General features: G+C 44.7%; 1 protein-coding gene across 1 annotated transcript; it reads left to right on the top strand.

The window, feature by feature from the left end:
- Positions 1-8,534: 8,534 nt before the first annotated feature.
- CCR75_009597 (uncharacterized protein) lies at positions 8,535-9,191 on the top strand (the record flags this gene model as incomplete). The annotated part of the gene is made up of 1 exon (XM_067967636.1): positions 8,535-9,191. The coding sequence occupies one exon, from the start codon at positions 8,535-8,537 to the stop codon at positions 9,189-9,191; it is 657 nt and encodes a 218-aa protein (XP_067814916.1).
- Between the last annotated feature and the right edge of the window lie 2,262 nt (positions 9,192-11,453).

The raw sequence follows: 11,453 nt of genomic DNA, 5'->3' as shown, positions 1-11,453 counted from the left end.
GCTCATAGCGACTCGACAGGGTAAACGAACTCTAGGGGACTATGCCCAGGAGTTGAGAACTTTCATTGCATTTATGCATCAAGACCCGGTGCAAGAAGCGATTGTCGTAACAATTTTTGTTGGGGGTCTCAATGAAGGCGTTGCCCGGACGGATTAATACCGATCCCATCCTGCTACTTTGAAGAGGCAGTTGTCATAGCGCTACGCGCTGAGTTAGACTATAAGTCTGCTCGTGTTAGCACGCCTGTTTACCGTACAAGCTCTTCAAGCACATGGGTACCGTCAAATAGACCGGAAACCATGGATCTAAGCCTTGTTGAGGAAAGCGAAAAGGCACTCCAACCTGTGAAACAGATAAAAAGATCCGTAGATGCCATATGTGCGGAAGCATAGAACACTTACGTCCGCCTTGTCCCCTACACAGCGCGCACAGAGTTTGAAAGAGCAACAATCCCGACTTATACCAGAAATCTAGTACGGTGCGAGAAAGCGTCGATACCCAGAAAGTAAGGGGCGCCCTACTGGGGAAGACCTAGGCTGAGTCGATCCCCCAGGACGTGAGAGTAAACAGGACTCAGCCCCAATAAGCTCGTGGCGTTATGGCACGGTTCGTCAGTACAAGTCTGGCTTACTAGTCGCTCAGGTGAGTGTAGAGGGCTTTGATAAGTCATGGTCACTTCAAATTGACTCAGGAGCGTCTTGCAATTATGCTCGACGTATTTCCATTGAGGCGCTCAAAGCGCATGAAAGTGATAAAGTGATACAATCACTGTTCGCTTAGCGACTGGGACTCGTGTCACTGTTCCTAAAGCTCCGTTGAACTAAGGTATAAGTTTCTGGATTTAACAGTGTGGATCGCTGTCTCGCTCTTGATTTGGATTCGAGATATGATCTCATCTTTGGTTTGGCCTGGCTTGAACGCCATGGGCGATGGATCGAATAGAGGTCTAAGACCTTAGGCGCCACGCAATGTTCCTAGCAAAGTTTTGAAGAGTTATCAATCCACATTTGCTAGGCAACAAAAGCGCTTTTGGCGCAAATCACTGACTGAACCTGTCAGTGTTTTAGACATTGGAATGTCTGAGCAGGTAACAAAAACGCTTTTGGCGCTAACCACTGACTGAATCTGTCACTGTTTTAGACATTGGGATGTCTGAGCAAATAACTCCAATGTGAAAAACATTAATTTTGAGCCCGACTCAAACGAAAGGGTGGAACGGCACGTACTCCGTCGAGTGACATACGCTGTAATAACGATTCACTGAATGCTGAAAGCATTGTTGGCCTAAGGCGAATCACTAAGGTGCAATATCCCTGAGATACGTGGAGTGGCACGTCTAAGTCCACCGAGTGTGGTCGGCCGAGGCGGCACCATACTGAGTGTCAGTAATGACACTTTTGGCGGTTCGCCAGGGCATTTTGAGTCAAACTCTTCTAATGCACGCGAAGCGACACGTAAACGTTCGCTGGATAAGGAAGTTGCGTTGCCTAACTCCTTGTCGGATGTCAAATTAGACACCATGTCTTGTATAGAACCAATACAGGCTGGAAAACCCGGGGGCGTTAATGTCCCGGCCTCTAAGAGGCGCATTGTCTCCACTCCAAGACAGGATGGACACGAAGCGTGTATACCCTCACAAAGTGATAAGATTGAGCAATTACATACGCTTGTAAATGGTGCAATCGGTAACATTGAGGGGGAGTTAGCCTTGCGGCAATCCCTTCGCTACATGCTCTTCTAGAGCTAGACGAAATGTCTATTGATGAGTACGGCCGAGCCTTAAAGGCTGGCAACTTATCTGAAATGGTGGTCGTTCGACCAATAAATGAGTTGAACTTATCGTCACTTTTAGACGAAGCTGTCCTGGATGACACAAAAGCTGCACTTAGTGCGCGAAATGGGTCATCCATCCTTAAGGATCCTACAGATCCCTTTTATTCCTTGATTAAGGAATTCCAAGATGCGGTATGTAATAATCCACCATCTGTTTTACCTCCGGATAGGTACGAGAGAGCAAATCTCCTCATTCGACACCGACATTTTTGTCAAAAAGCCAAATGGTAAATGGCGCATTGTACATGCTTATAATAAGCTTAAAGCTGTCACTATACCAGCACAAACCTCCATTCCTAGAAAGGATGTTTTTCAGAACAATATGGTGGGATGTACAATGTACGTGCATTGGACTTAGTCGATGGTTACTACCAATTGCTCATGCGAGCTAGCGATATCCCGCTTACAGCGATTAGCACCCCAAGCGGCATGTTACGGGAATGGCTGGTTATGGCACAAGGGCTTTCCAACGCCCCGGCAACATTTGATCGTCTAGTGACGCAACTGTTTCGCCCTCATCGTGGTTATGCACAGACTTATTTCGATGACATTTTTGTCCATAGTCGTGGGGAGCAGGGTCAGTCGGATATGGAAAACCATTTAGACCATTTGCAAGCAGTGCTCGAGTGCATGCGCACAAACAAATTGTATGTCAATGCATTTAAATGCATTTTTGGCGCAGATGAAATTCCTTTTTTAGGATGCTTCATTGGAAAGCGAGGCCTTAAAGCGGATCCCGCTAAGGTAAAAGCCATAGTAAATTGGCCGGTTCCAAAAAATATAAGGATTTGCGTAAGTGGGTCTCGCCAATTATTTACACAAATATAGCGAAAGTTACCTAAAAACCAAAAGGATTTGCGTAAGTGGGTCTCGCCAATTATTTACACAAATATAGCGAAAGCTACGCTGTTATGGCTAGGCCATTATCTAATCTCCTTAAAAAGAATACAGAATGGTGCCGGACTAGCACCGAAAAAAATGCATTCGAGCAGTTAAGGATAGTCTTACCCATGCCCCGATTCTGGCACTGCCAAACCCGAATTGGCCTTTCAGTGTCATCTATGACGCATCAGATTTTGCCATTAGAAGTGCTCTTTTACAAACAGATGTTGATGGGCATAAACGTATTATTGCGTTCGAGTCTAGACAGCTTAAAGCTGCGGAAAAGAACTACCCAGATCATGACAAAGAGTTGTTTGCTATGAAGTATGCTCTCGTCAAATTCAGAGTTCATCTGCTCGGCTCTAAGCCGTTTGTGATATATACAGATCACGCGTCATTACGCACGGCGACTAAGTCGCCCCATCTCTCACAGAGAATGGCCCGATGGCTATCCTTTTTTGCGGAATACAACTTCGCGGTGAAGTATAAACCCGGCAAGCAAAATGCTTTGGCCGATGCGTTATCACGCAGGCCGGATTATGAGCTTTCTCATTTAACGACTATCTCGTCGCCTATTCCAGAATTAATCCGTTCGGCTTACGCCAAGGATGAACAGTGTGTAGCTCTGCTACGAGCTTTAACGAACTCGGATTCAGGTATTAAATTGCCGACACATTTGCGTGCAAGGTTACATCGATTTCTATCGATAACAACCTGTTGATTTATTGCACAGACATCGCGGACCCTCCGCGTGTCGTTGTTCCTCATGATGAGGATTTGAATTACTGAATCCTCTATGAGGCACGCGATACTGGCCTTGGTGGTCATCTCCGTAGAGAAGACTTACGGCTCTATAAGCCAGAGTTATTGGTGACCCAAACTTCAAAAATGGGTCAGCACATATGTTCGCACATGCGAAACGTGCCAACGGGTTAAACCCTCGGCGCATGCTGCTGCGCCACTGGCGAGTCTTCCCGTCCCCATAGATTGCTGAGAGTCCATTAGTATGGATTTTGTTTTTGGGCTATCGAAAGATCCAGCCGGTAACTCCGGTACAGTGGTCTTTGTTGACCGTTTGAGCAAAATGGCTCACTTAGCGGCCGTGCCGGATTCCATTGATGGAGAGGGTACAGCTAAGCTGTTTCTCGATCGCGTTTTTCGACAACATGGTTTGCCAGTGGCAGTTGTCCTTGATCGGGACCCCCGTTTCACGAGTAAATTCTGGAAATCAATTATCCGAGTGCTTGGCACCAGATTGGATATGTCCACTGCGGATTATCCGCAGAACGATGGTCAAACGGAACGTGTAATTCGCGTCATTGAAGACGTTTTACGCAGCGTGTGTGCTCGGACGCCAACGCGCTGGAGCCCTCCCGCGCTGCTTGATGCGCGGGGGAACCTTCAGTTTCATGTGAAGAAACTTTTTAAGCGACGTCGTCGTGAGGGTCAATACCAGTATCTGGTGTAGTGGCTAGGGTACCCCTCTTCTGAAAACTCTTGGAAGTTCGAGGTACCTCTTCGGCAAGATTGCCCGTACGCCGTTGACGTTTTGAGCGCCAAGCTCAGGGTCAACTCGCGTCAAACGACGCTTCCCACCACTAAACGTGGGATTAGGTGGATATAAAGCCTCAGTGCGGCTTTGATCCATGGTTGTACGGTCAACTGAAGCACTGAAATATCGGCTAGGCCTTTCTTCGTTCTGTGGCATAAATGCCGAACGTAACTGGCCTTAAGCTTAGCGAAGTCGAAGCGAAGCTTCCGTTCCAAACGAATATCACCTCTATCCGCAGACTCTCTGATATCCAGATATTACGAAGTCTGCGGGCCCGGTTAACCCAGTTCTCAAATGAGACTTCGTTTTCACTCCTTGTTTCGTTTCGAAACAAAACGATCGGAATTTCCCTCATGGTGGTCACCGAAGCCCCACGGGCTTGATCCCGTAAACGCGCCAGATACTGGCTTCGCGTCATTATTTTTGGCGTAAGGTATTGCTCATGAAGAGCGTCGCGGGCAGCAATCTCCTCCGACGTCCTCTTCGGGTCACTAGAGATCCAAATGGCCAAGCTATGACCCGCTATCTCTTTGAGACGCTCGTCCGCACTAAGCGGAGTGAATCTATATTCACTATGAGCTTTAGCTTTCGCTATCTCGGCCGCTCGACGACGAGCTCTTTCCTCTATGAGGATTATCGGCTCTTGCTCTTCATTGAGCGGATTCGTAATGATATTGGACTCAGGGTCCCGTGTCCTGCTCAATGCAGTTAAGACATCAGCGGCACCACGTTCTAAGAACGATTTCGGGGGCCGCCGACGTTCATCCGGGGGAGAAGGCGTGAGCGAACGACGCTCTTTTTCCTCCTCCTCTGATTGAGAGTGACTTTCAAAGTCCACCATTACCTCATCGTCTCAGAAGGTGCCTAGAGTCTGTGACCACGGTTGATTGTCATTAGACAACGGAATGAAAAACACAACCGAACGATTAGCTGTTAGGTTCCAACCTCAAAGAGGAAATGAAGCGAATGTTGTCACTCGGTGTGAACAGTCTGATGGAGGAGGGTGTAATATGGGGCACACATCGATTGGAGAACCGTTGTTGTTGTAAATTTACTTCATGGGTAAAATACCCTGTTATCTAATTTTAATATAGTTAGTTACTTAAATCCCATTTATTATGGGTAACAAATGTGGTCGCCGCCAGATATAAATCTGGCGGCCAAAATCTATTTTTTATTGGCTAGGGTAGGGTTTTAGATCTATATAATTAAATAAAGTGCAGTTCTCCTTTTGATCTTAAAGCGTTGAGTGCCTTTCTAAGGCTTGCGCATTGATTTATAAGAGATAGAAGCCTTTCTAAGGTATATCCTCTTGGGCACTAGTTGCCACTTGGTTCTACAAATCCTGAATCCCTTGAGCTGCGATTGGGACTCGTAAACTCTTGTAAATCCGGGTTTTGGAGTCGCCATGGGTCGAGAAGATGTAATTCTTGCATCCATAGAAGTAATTCTTTGCCCCCTTGTGGGCGATTCCGCTCCTGTGCGTGGGCTTGGTCTAATTGACTTGAAAACACAGTGTTTAAGTCACCGAACGCAATATGATTAGCATCTTCGTCAAAATGGCGTGGGAGTGCAGTAAGAAATTGGGCGCGTTCGTTTGGTTGAACTGGAGCATATACTATATGAATATAGGTACTAACTGAGTCCAGTGTTCCGCTAATTAATAAGTAGCGAGAGTTGAGGTTTGGTGAGCTTGCATACCGTGAAGTAACATCTCGAAGATCACGAATTGGACAAGACGGTGTAGTTAATAAATTTACTAGGATTCCTTAAGCTTTTATAGCTTGTACGACCCCCTGAATTATTAAACCCATTAGTTCAATAGAACTAAGTGACTTTCTGAGTCTGAAAGTCTTCCTCTGTTTTTTGGAGCGAGGTCGCTCCGCTACATTTTGTGATTACCGTTTAGTTTTGGAATGTAGCTGTAGCGGAGCTTTATATATACGCTTTTGATACAAATGCAACTTGATAACTAGTTATTTTTATGATCCATGACTTATCAGGGAGTAGCTTTGAGCCACGTATGCATCTTCTAAATTTGAAGAGAAGATTCTTGTCGCACCCTATGCTTTAAGGTCGCGACAGTCCTAACTCATTATTTTTACCTATTTCCACGAAGCGATTAATAGCACTTGGTACATTTTTCGATTTAGGAATTATAAAAAATCGACTTGCCCTTCAATGAAAACACGGTATTTCTTCAGTGTAGCAGATAATTTACGTTTAAAACATGCACTGTTCCATATACATTTCAGTATACTGGTCTAGCATTAATTATTCACCTGACCTTGAAATGACTTTAAGCTATCCTTCACAACCAGAACGGTCTTAATCGCAAGCTAAATCTACTGTGTGACGGTGTGAGCATGTTCAGTGGCCATTTCCAAGTAAAGGTGTTTCTGGACAAAATTGCCGATGGCTGCGCCATAGGATCAGAGGAAATCAAAGGTCTAGTAACATTTTGAGCACGAAGGCAACGTACGTTATTTTATTCGCGTTAGAATAATTCATGTTAAACTTGCCGCAATTTAGTCATATATGCTGTCTGTCGTTGTTTCTACCGGAGTTTTGGATCTTACCCCTAGATCCATCGGTTAATGTAATATTCCTTATAGGTACATGACACGAGCTGATGACGCACATAAAAAACTCATCTGGGGAGCGTCTTTATTGTTTTTTTCTTTTTATTTGCGTTGATATTTACAGGGCATTTGGATCGATTGGTTGTATGGTAGGTCTTTAAATAGAATTATCTTAACAGTACAGTGGGCTCACAAACGCTAGTGGTAAATGTGTTGCATATATACTTCCTCGCGATGTAGCTGTTTTCTACCGTTACACAAAAAAGGCCTGCATGGATGAATTAAATTTTGTAGATTTATGTAAAACACCCCCGTAGCATTTTTCAGTTTGTTTTTCAAGAATTACGAAGTAACAAGTCTACATTACTAACACCAAGTTGCCTCCAGCACTGGCTAATATTGCCGAGTGACGGAAAGCTTTGGCGAAACTATAGCGTATCGAGCTGTGAATCCATTAAGATTAACAAATTCAATTCGCCTGGAGACACGGCGCTCTAAAAGTATAAAGCTGCTGAAGTTGAAGATATATGCCTGCTAATGCTTTGAGCAAATTATGGTACTCTATCAGAAATGGAGCAAGCTTGAATAGCATGCGCCATCGTGTCTGTGAACTCAGGATACGGTTTGCTTTCCCGTAAAGTGATTGAATTACTGAAATCGCAAAATACACAAGTTGTGATCCGACTTGTACGGTGATTACAAACATTGATGGTATAGTGCTTCTAGCAAGCACTTGTGCATCCTTGTTAGTGTGACTAATTGCTATCAGACAGCCTGTTTGTAAAAGTTGCTTGTCTAATGTCCAAAACACTTATGATTGGCTTGGTGAACGTGCAACTATCGTAGCCGCTTTTTATTTCTCCTAAAACTTTGAAGGAAAGCCTATTTTGGGGCAATTCTCTTTTCATGGTAACAACACCACCCGACTTGACCTGATTTCTGACGTTTGGCTGGTTCTTTATCGACTTATGTAATTTATGTGAATAGCCCTACTATTTCTTATGGCACACATGGCAACACCTAGGGGAAGGTCCAGATTGTCCAGACTGTCCCTGGTAGACGCAAAGGCTCACGTACGTTCCGCTCCATCCTTTTATAATTCCTCAAAGCTAATAGTATCTTAATGTCACATAGAACGAGGCCTGATGAGTGACTTTATAGATTGTGCAGCCCTTGACGTGTGGCTGAATTTGATGCAAACGCAGGAATCAGCTCGGGGCAGCAGCTGCTTCGTATGAATGTATTTGAACCTGCTATCCTAAAGCTCGAGCTCGTTCTTTATCTGAATCATGGCAATTGCGATGGCTAACTTCTAAATTCGCTGAGCTTCCAGATTCTCGAAATTTGCGGGGCTTTCCCAAAAACCAAGCCCCAGTCCAGCAAAAACCCCTTTGCCTCTTCCAAGAAATGGTGCGGTCTTTGCTCGCACCGGCCGTTCCAGCTTGTCGCATCGTCGCTGACCACCCACAAACGCTTCCCCAACCACAGTCGATCAAATCGTGGGCCTAGGTACATTGCCCTGACTGAAGTCGTTCGACTGAAACGAAAGACTTGGACCAAGCGGGTCAAACGGTCTCTTTAAGTCCTTGCATTTCCGAATTGACGTCGAGCAACGCACTCGTGTGCTTCTTGCTATTGCGACAGATATCGAACCGCGCCCATCTCAGGTAGTTGTTTCAGGGTTATGACATCTTGTGTCGTACAAGTGCAAGACCTGTCACGCCGTCTCCTTAAGCGCATAAGACCGTCATTACCTGGTAGTACTAGCGCTAGCGTGGAGGGCTGTAGTCCTACCGCCAACGCCGCTACTAGCGAAGCGTTGCGCAAAGTATGCAAGCACCAGATCGAATCCTCACCGCGCACGTCAGCACCCGCGAAGGAGCTGCCAAACGAGACTATAGAGCATCAATCCCACAGCATTACAAACGCCACGGAGTGGCCGCGCGTCACTGGGTGTGAGGGTGTGCGCAAGGCGCTTACGTTCCTACAGACGTCCCGGCAGCATGCGCTTATGCTGATGCTACAGAACCACTGGGAGCGCGCGGTGAGCGTATTACAGAAGGTAGAAAAGGCCACCGAGAGTGTTAGCAGGCAACGTCGACAAGTTGTTATTCAGCTGGCCAATGCCGGCCGCAATAGGCTTGTAGATACGATGCAAGAGCTAGGACTTTCGACTCCACGCCGCACCGTGCGCTTTAGCGATATTGTTTCAGTTACCATTGCTGACGACATGGACCGTATGTGTGACGAAGTACCGGAGCCTGTGCGCGAAGAGATGCTGGTTTTACGCGCCTCCCGTAAGATTCCGCAGGAAAACCTTTCGGAATTCTGGAACGAGTAATTAAAGAACGACTCGTAGCAATATTCTATTTAGCCAATCTGGCCACTTCATGGTCATTTGTTGACAGCATTATTTAATATAGATGTAACCCGTTGTACGTTGTTTTGAATTCAATGTAGCTAAATTTGTTCATAATGGAATTAAAAAAACAAAGATTTTTAAACGCCACGTATTGTGCACGTAGAAACGCCGCTTACGACTAATGTGATCACTGAACACCAGCTGGTATAAGCGTCGCAGAAATAGAACCTCGTTTCAAAATCGAATGGTGCGGAGCCTGTGCAAAGCATTGGAAAGTCTTGGACTTGTACGCTCTAAGCTGCTCGTGGGAGTCCACGAGATCATGCTGGAAATAGATTTGTCGCGTGTTCCTTTGTAGAAGGTACATCTCTATGCATAGTAAAGACCATACGCTTTCTAGGAATTAGCCTCAAGAAGTATTACTACTCAGCATTGTGCCATAGGAAAAAACATTACCCAGGCTTCGCACCTTAAACGGCAAAGTCCTTTACTTCTCGTTTTCGCCATAAGGAAGGTAGCTCAAGAGCATGTCAGCCAGAGATAGACGCAGTTTGCGTCTATATATAAACGCGGCTTTCCCGAATCAATGGCAGCGAGTCTGGTGTTTGAATAGTATTTAGAATCGAAGAAGACTTACATCTCACGCCATAGGCCATTCGCAAATTTTAATATGCGACACCATTAAATATGCAAAGTTAGCCATGTGGTTGTGTGAAATATCTACCCTGAAAACTCGTGGCAATGAATCACTTACAACGCCAACGAAGCCGACCGAACGGCAAGAGAAAAAGTTTTCGCATACTACTTTAGATGCGAACAGCGCAAGAACTATTACTAATATCTTGTGTCAGCGTTTTCTTGAACGCTTAAGAAAAGCTGCCCAACCACGTAACAACAGGATAATTGGGCTCTATAAAATAGTAAATTATGACGCTAGCACAATATCCGAAGAATCTTTGGTACGCTAACAAATAGAAAAACTAAGATCAAATGTCGGTTTTGACCTACGTTTGCGTCTTCGCCTGCAAATGATTATTTTGTTAAATTGAATTTTTTTAGCCTTGGATGCTTCTGCAGCATTTCTTCTCGTTGCTCGTTTGGTCATAGAGCACTTCCTTTTTCGAGCGTGGTTCAATTTATACTTGAAGATTTGATAAGTTAAAGTCTTGAATTCATTGAAGAAGTTATTTGGTACTTCTGTAGATTTAGGTATCTGATCTTGTAACGGGCTAAAGTTGCCCCTATGTTACACAGTCCCCGTTAAGTACACTTGGTGTTCTTAAGGGGATGGTCAATTACTAAATAATAGTAATTAGACCCAACACTCGGGTGTGGTGCACATTTGTGACCAACCCTTGTGTATGTGATGCACATGGGTGCATTCACATTAGGAGGGATGACGCCCAGCGTCATCCGTTACGCAACGTATATAGAAAGATACGCTCGCGATACATATTAAATGTTATTTATAGAGATAACATTTTAATTGGTAAAATTGGGTATTTATATTTAATTCTATTAAATATAAATCAGTCTGAAAACTACTTCCTACTTGGTAAGTGCGCACGAGGAGACGGATTACCGCTCCCGTGACGACACTTAACCAGAGTACTTAGTGTGTTGGGTGAGGTCGCTAACGCGCCCACCACAACCGCCTCACTGCACGCAAGAGAAGCAGGTTTAACCGGTTCCTTGCTGTGCTAGGGTGTGTGCCTAAGTAGACCGTGGCCGCATTACGATGTGCCCGCCTACAGATCTGATCTGATGTAAATTTTAAATGCAAATGAAGTTATTAAGGAATTACTGGATGCTCCTGACTATTGAAAGCATTCTCTCACATTCTACAGTTCGGTTGGTGAACCGTTTTTGTGGTACATTTACTTTTTAGGTCAAATTCCCTTTCTTCCTTAAAATAGTTAACACTAGAATCCAATTTATTATGGGAAATACATTGGCAGCCGCCAGATATAAATCTGGCGGCCAAAATCTATTTAAATTAGCTAGGGTCAGGTTTTAGATTTTAATAATTAAATAAAGGTGCCGGTGTATGTACCTCAGCTTTTTGATTGACGTACATCACCCCAAATAATCCTTACAAAAATAAGGACAAAAACTCATTTAACCTACTTACCATTTTGCAGGTGCCCATGCTGTCTTGAAGCGATGGATACAGGTCTCAACAGGTAAAAAACACGCTTGGTGTATGTCTTCTGCTTAAGAAAGCATGAGATGAGCAGAAGC

This window comes from Bremia lactucae, linkage group LG3, assembly GCF_004359215.1.
Source record: "Bremia lactucae strain SF5 linkage group LG3, whole genome shotgun sequence".
Taxonomy (NCBI): Eukaryota; Oomycota; class Peronosporomycetes; order Peronosporales; family Peronosporaceae; genus Bremia; species Bremia lactucae.
Note: the sequence above shows the minus strand (reverse complement) of the source record. Positions and strands in the feature narration are given on the sequence as shown.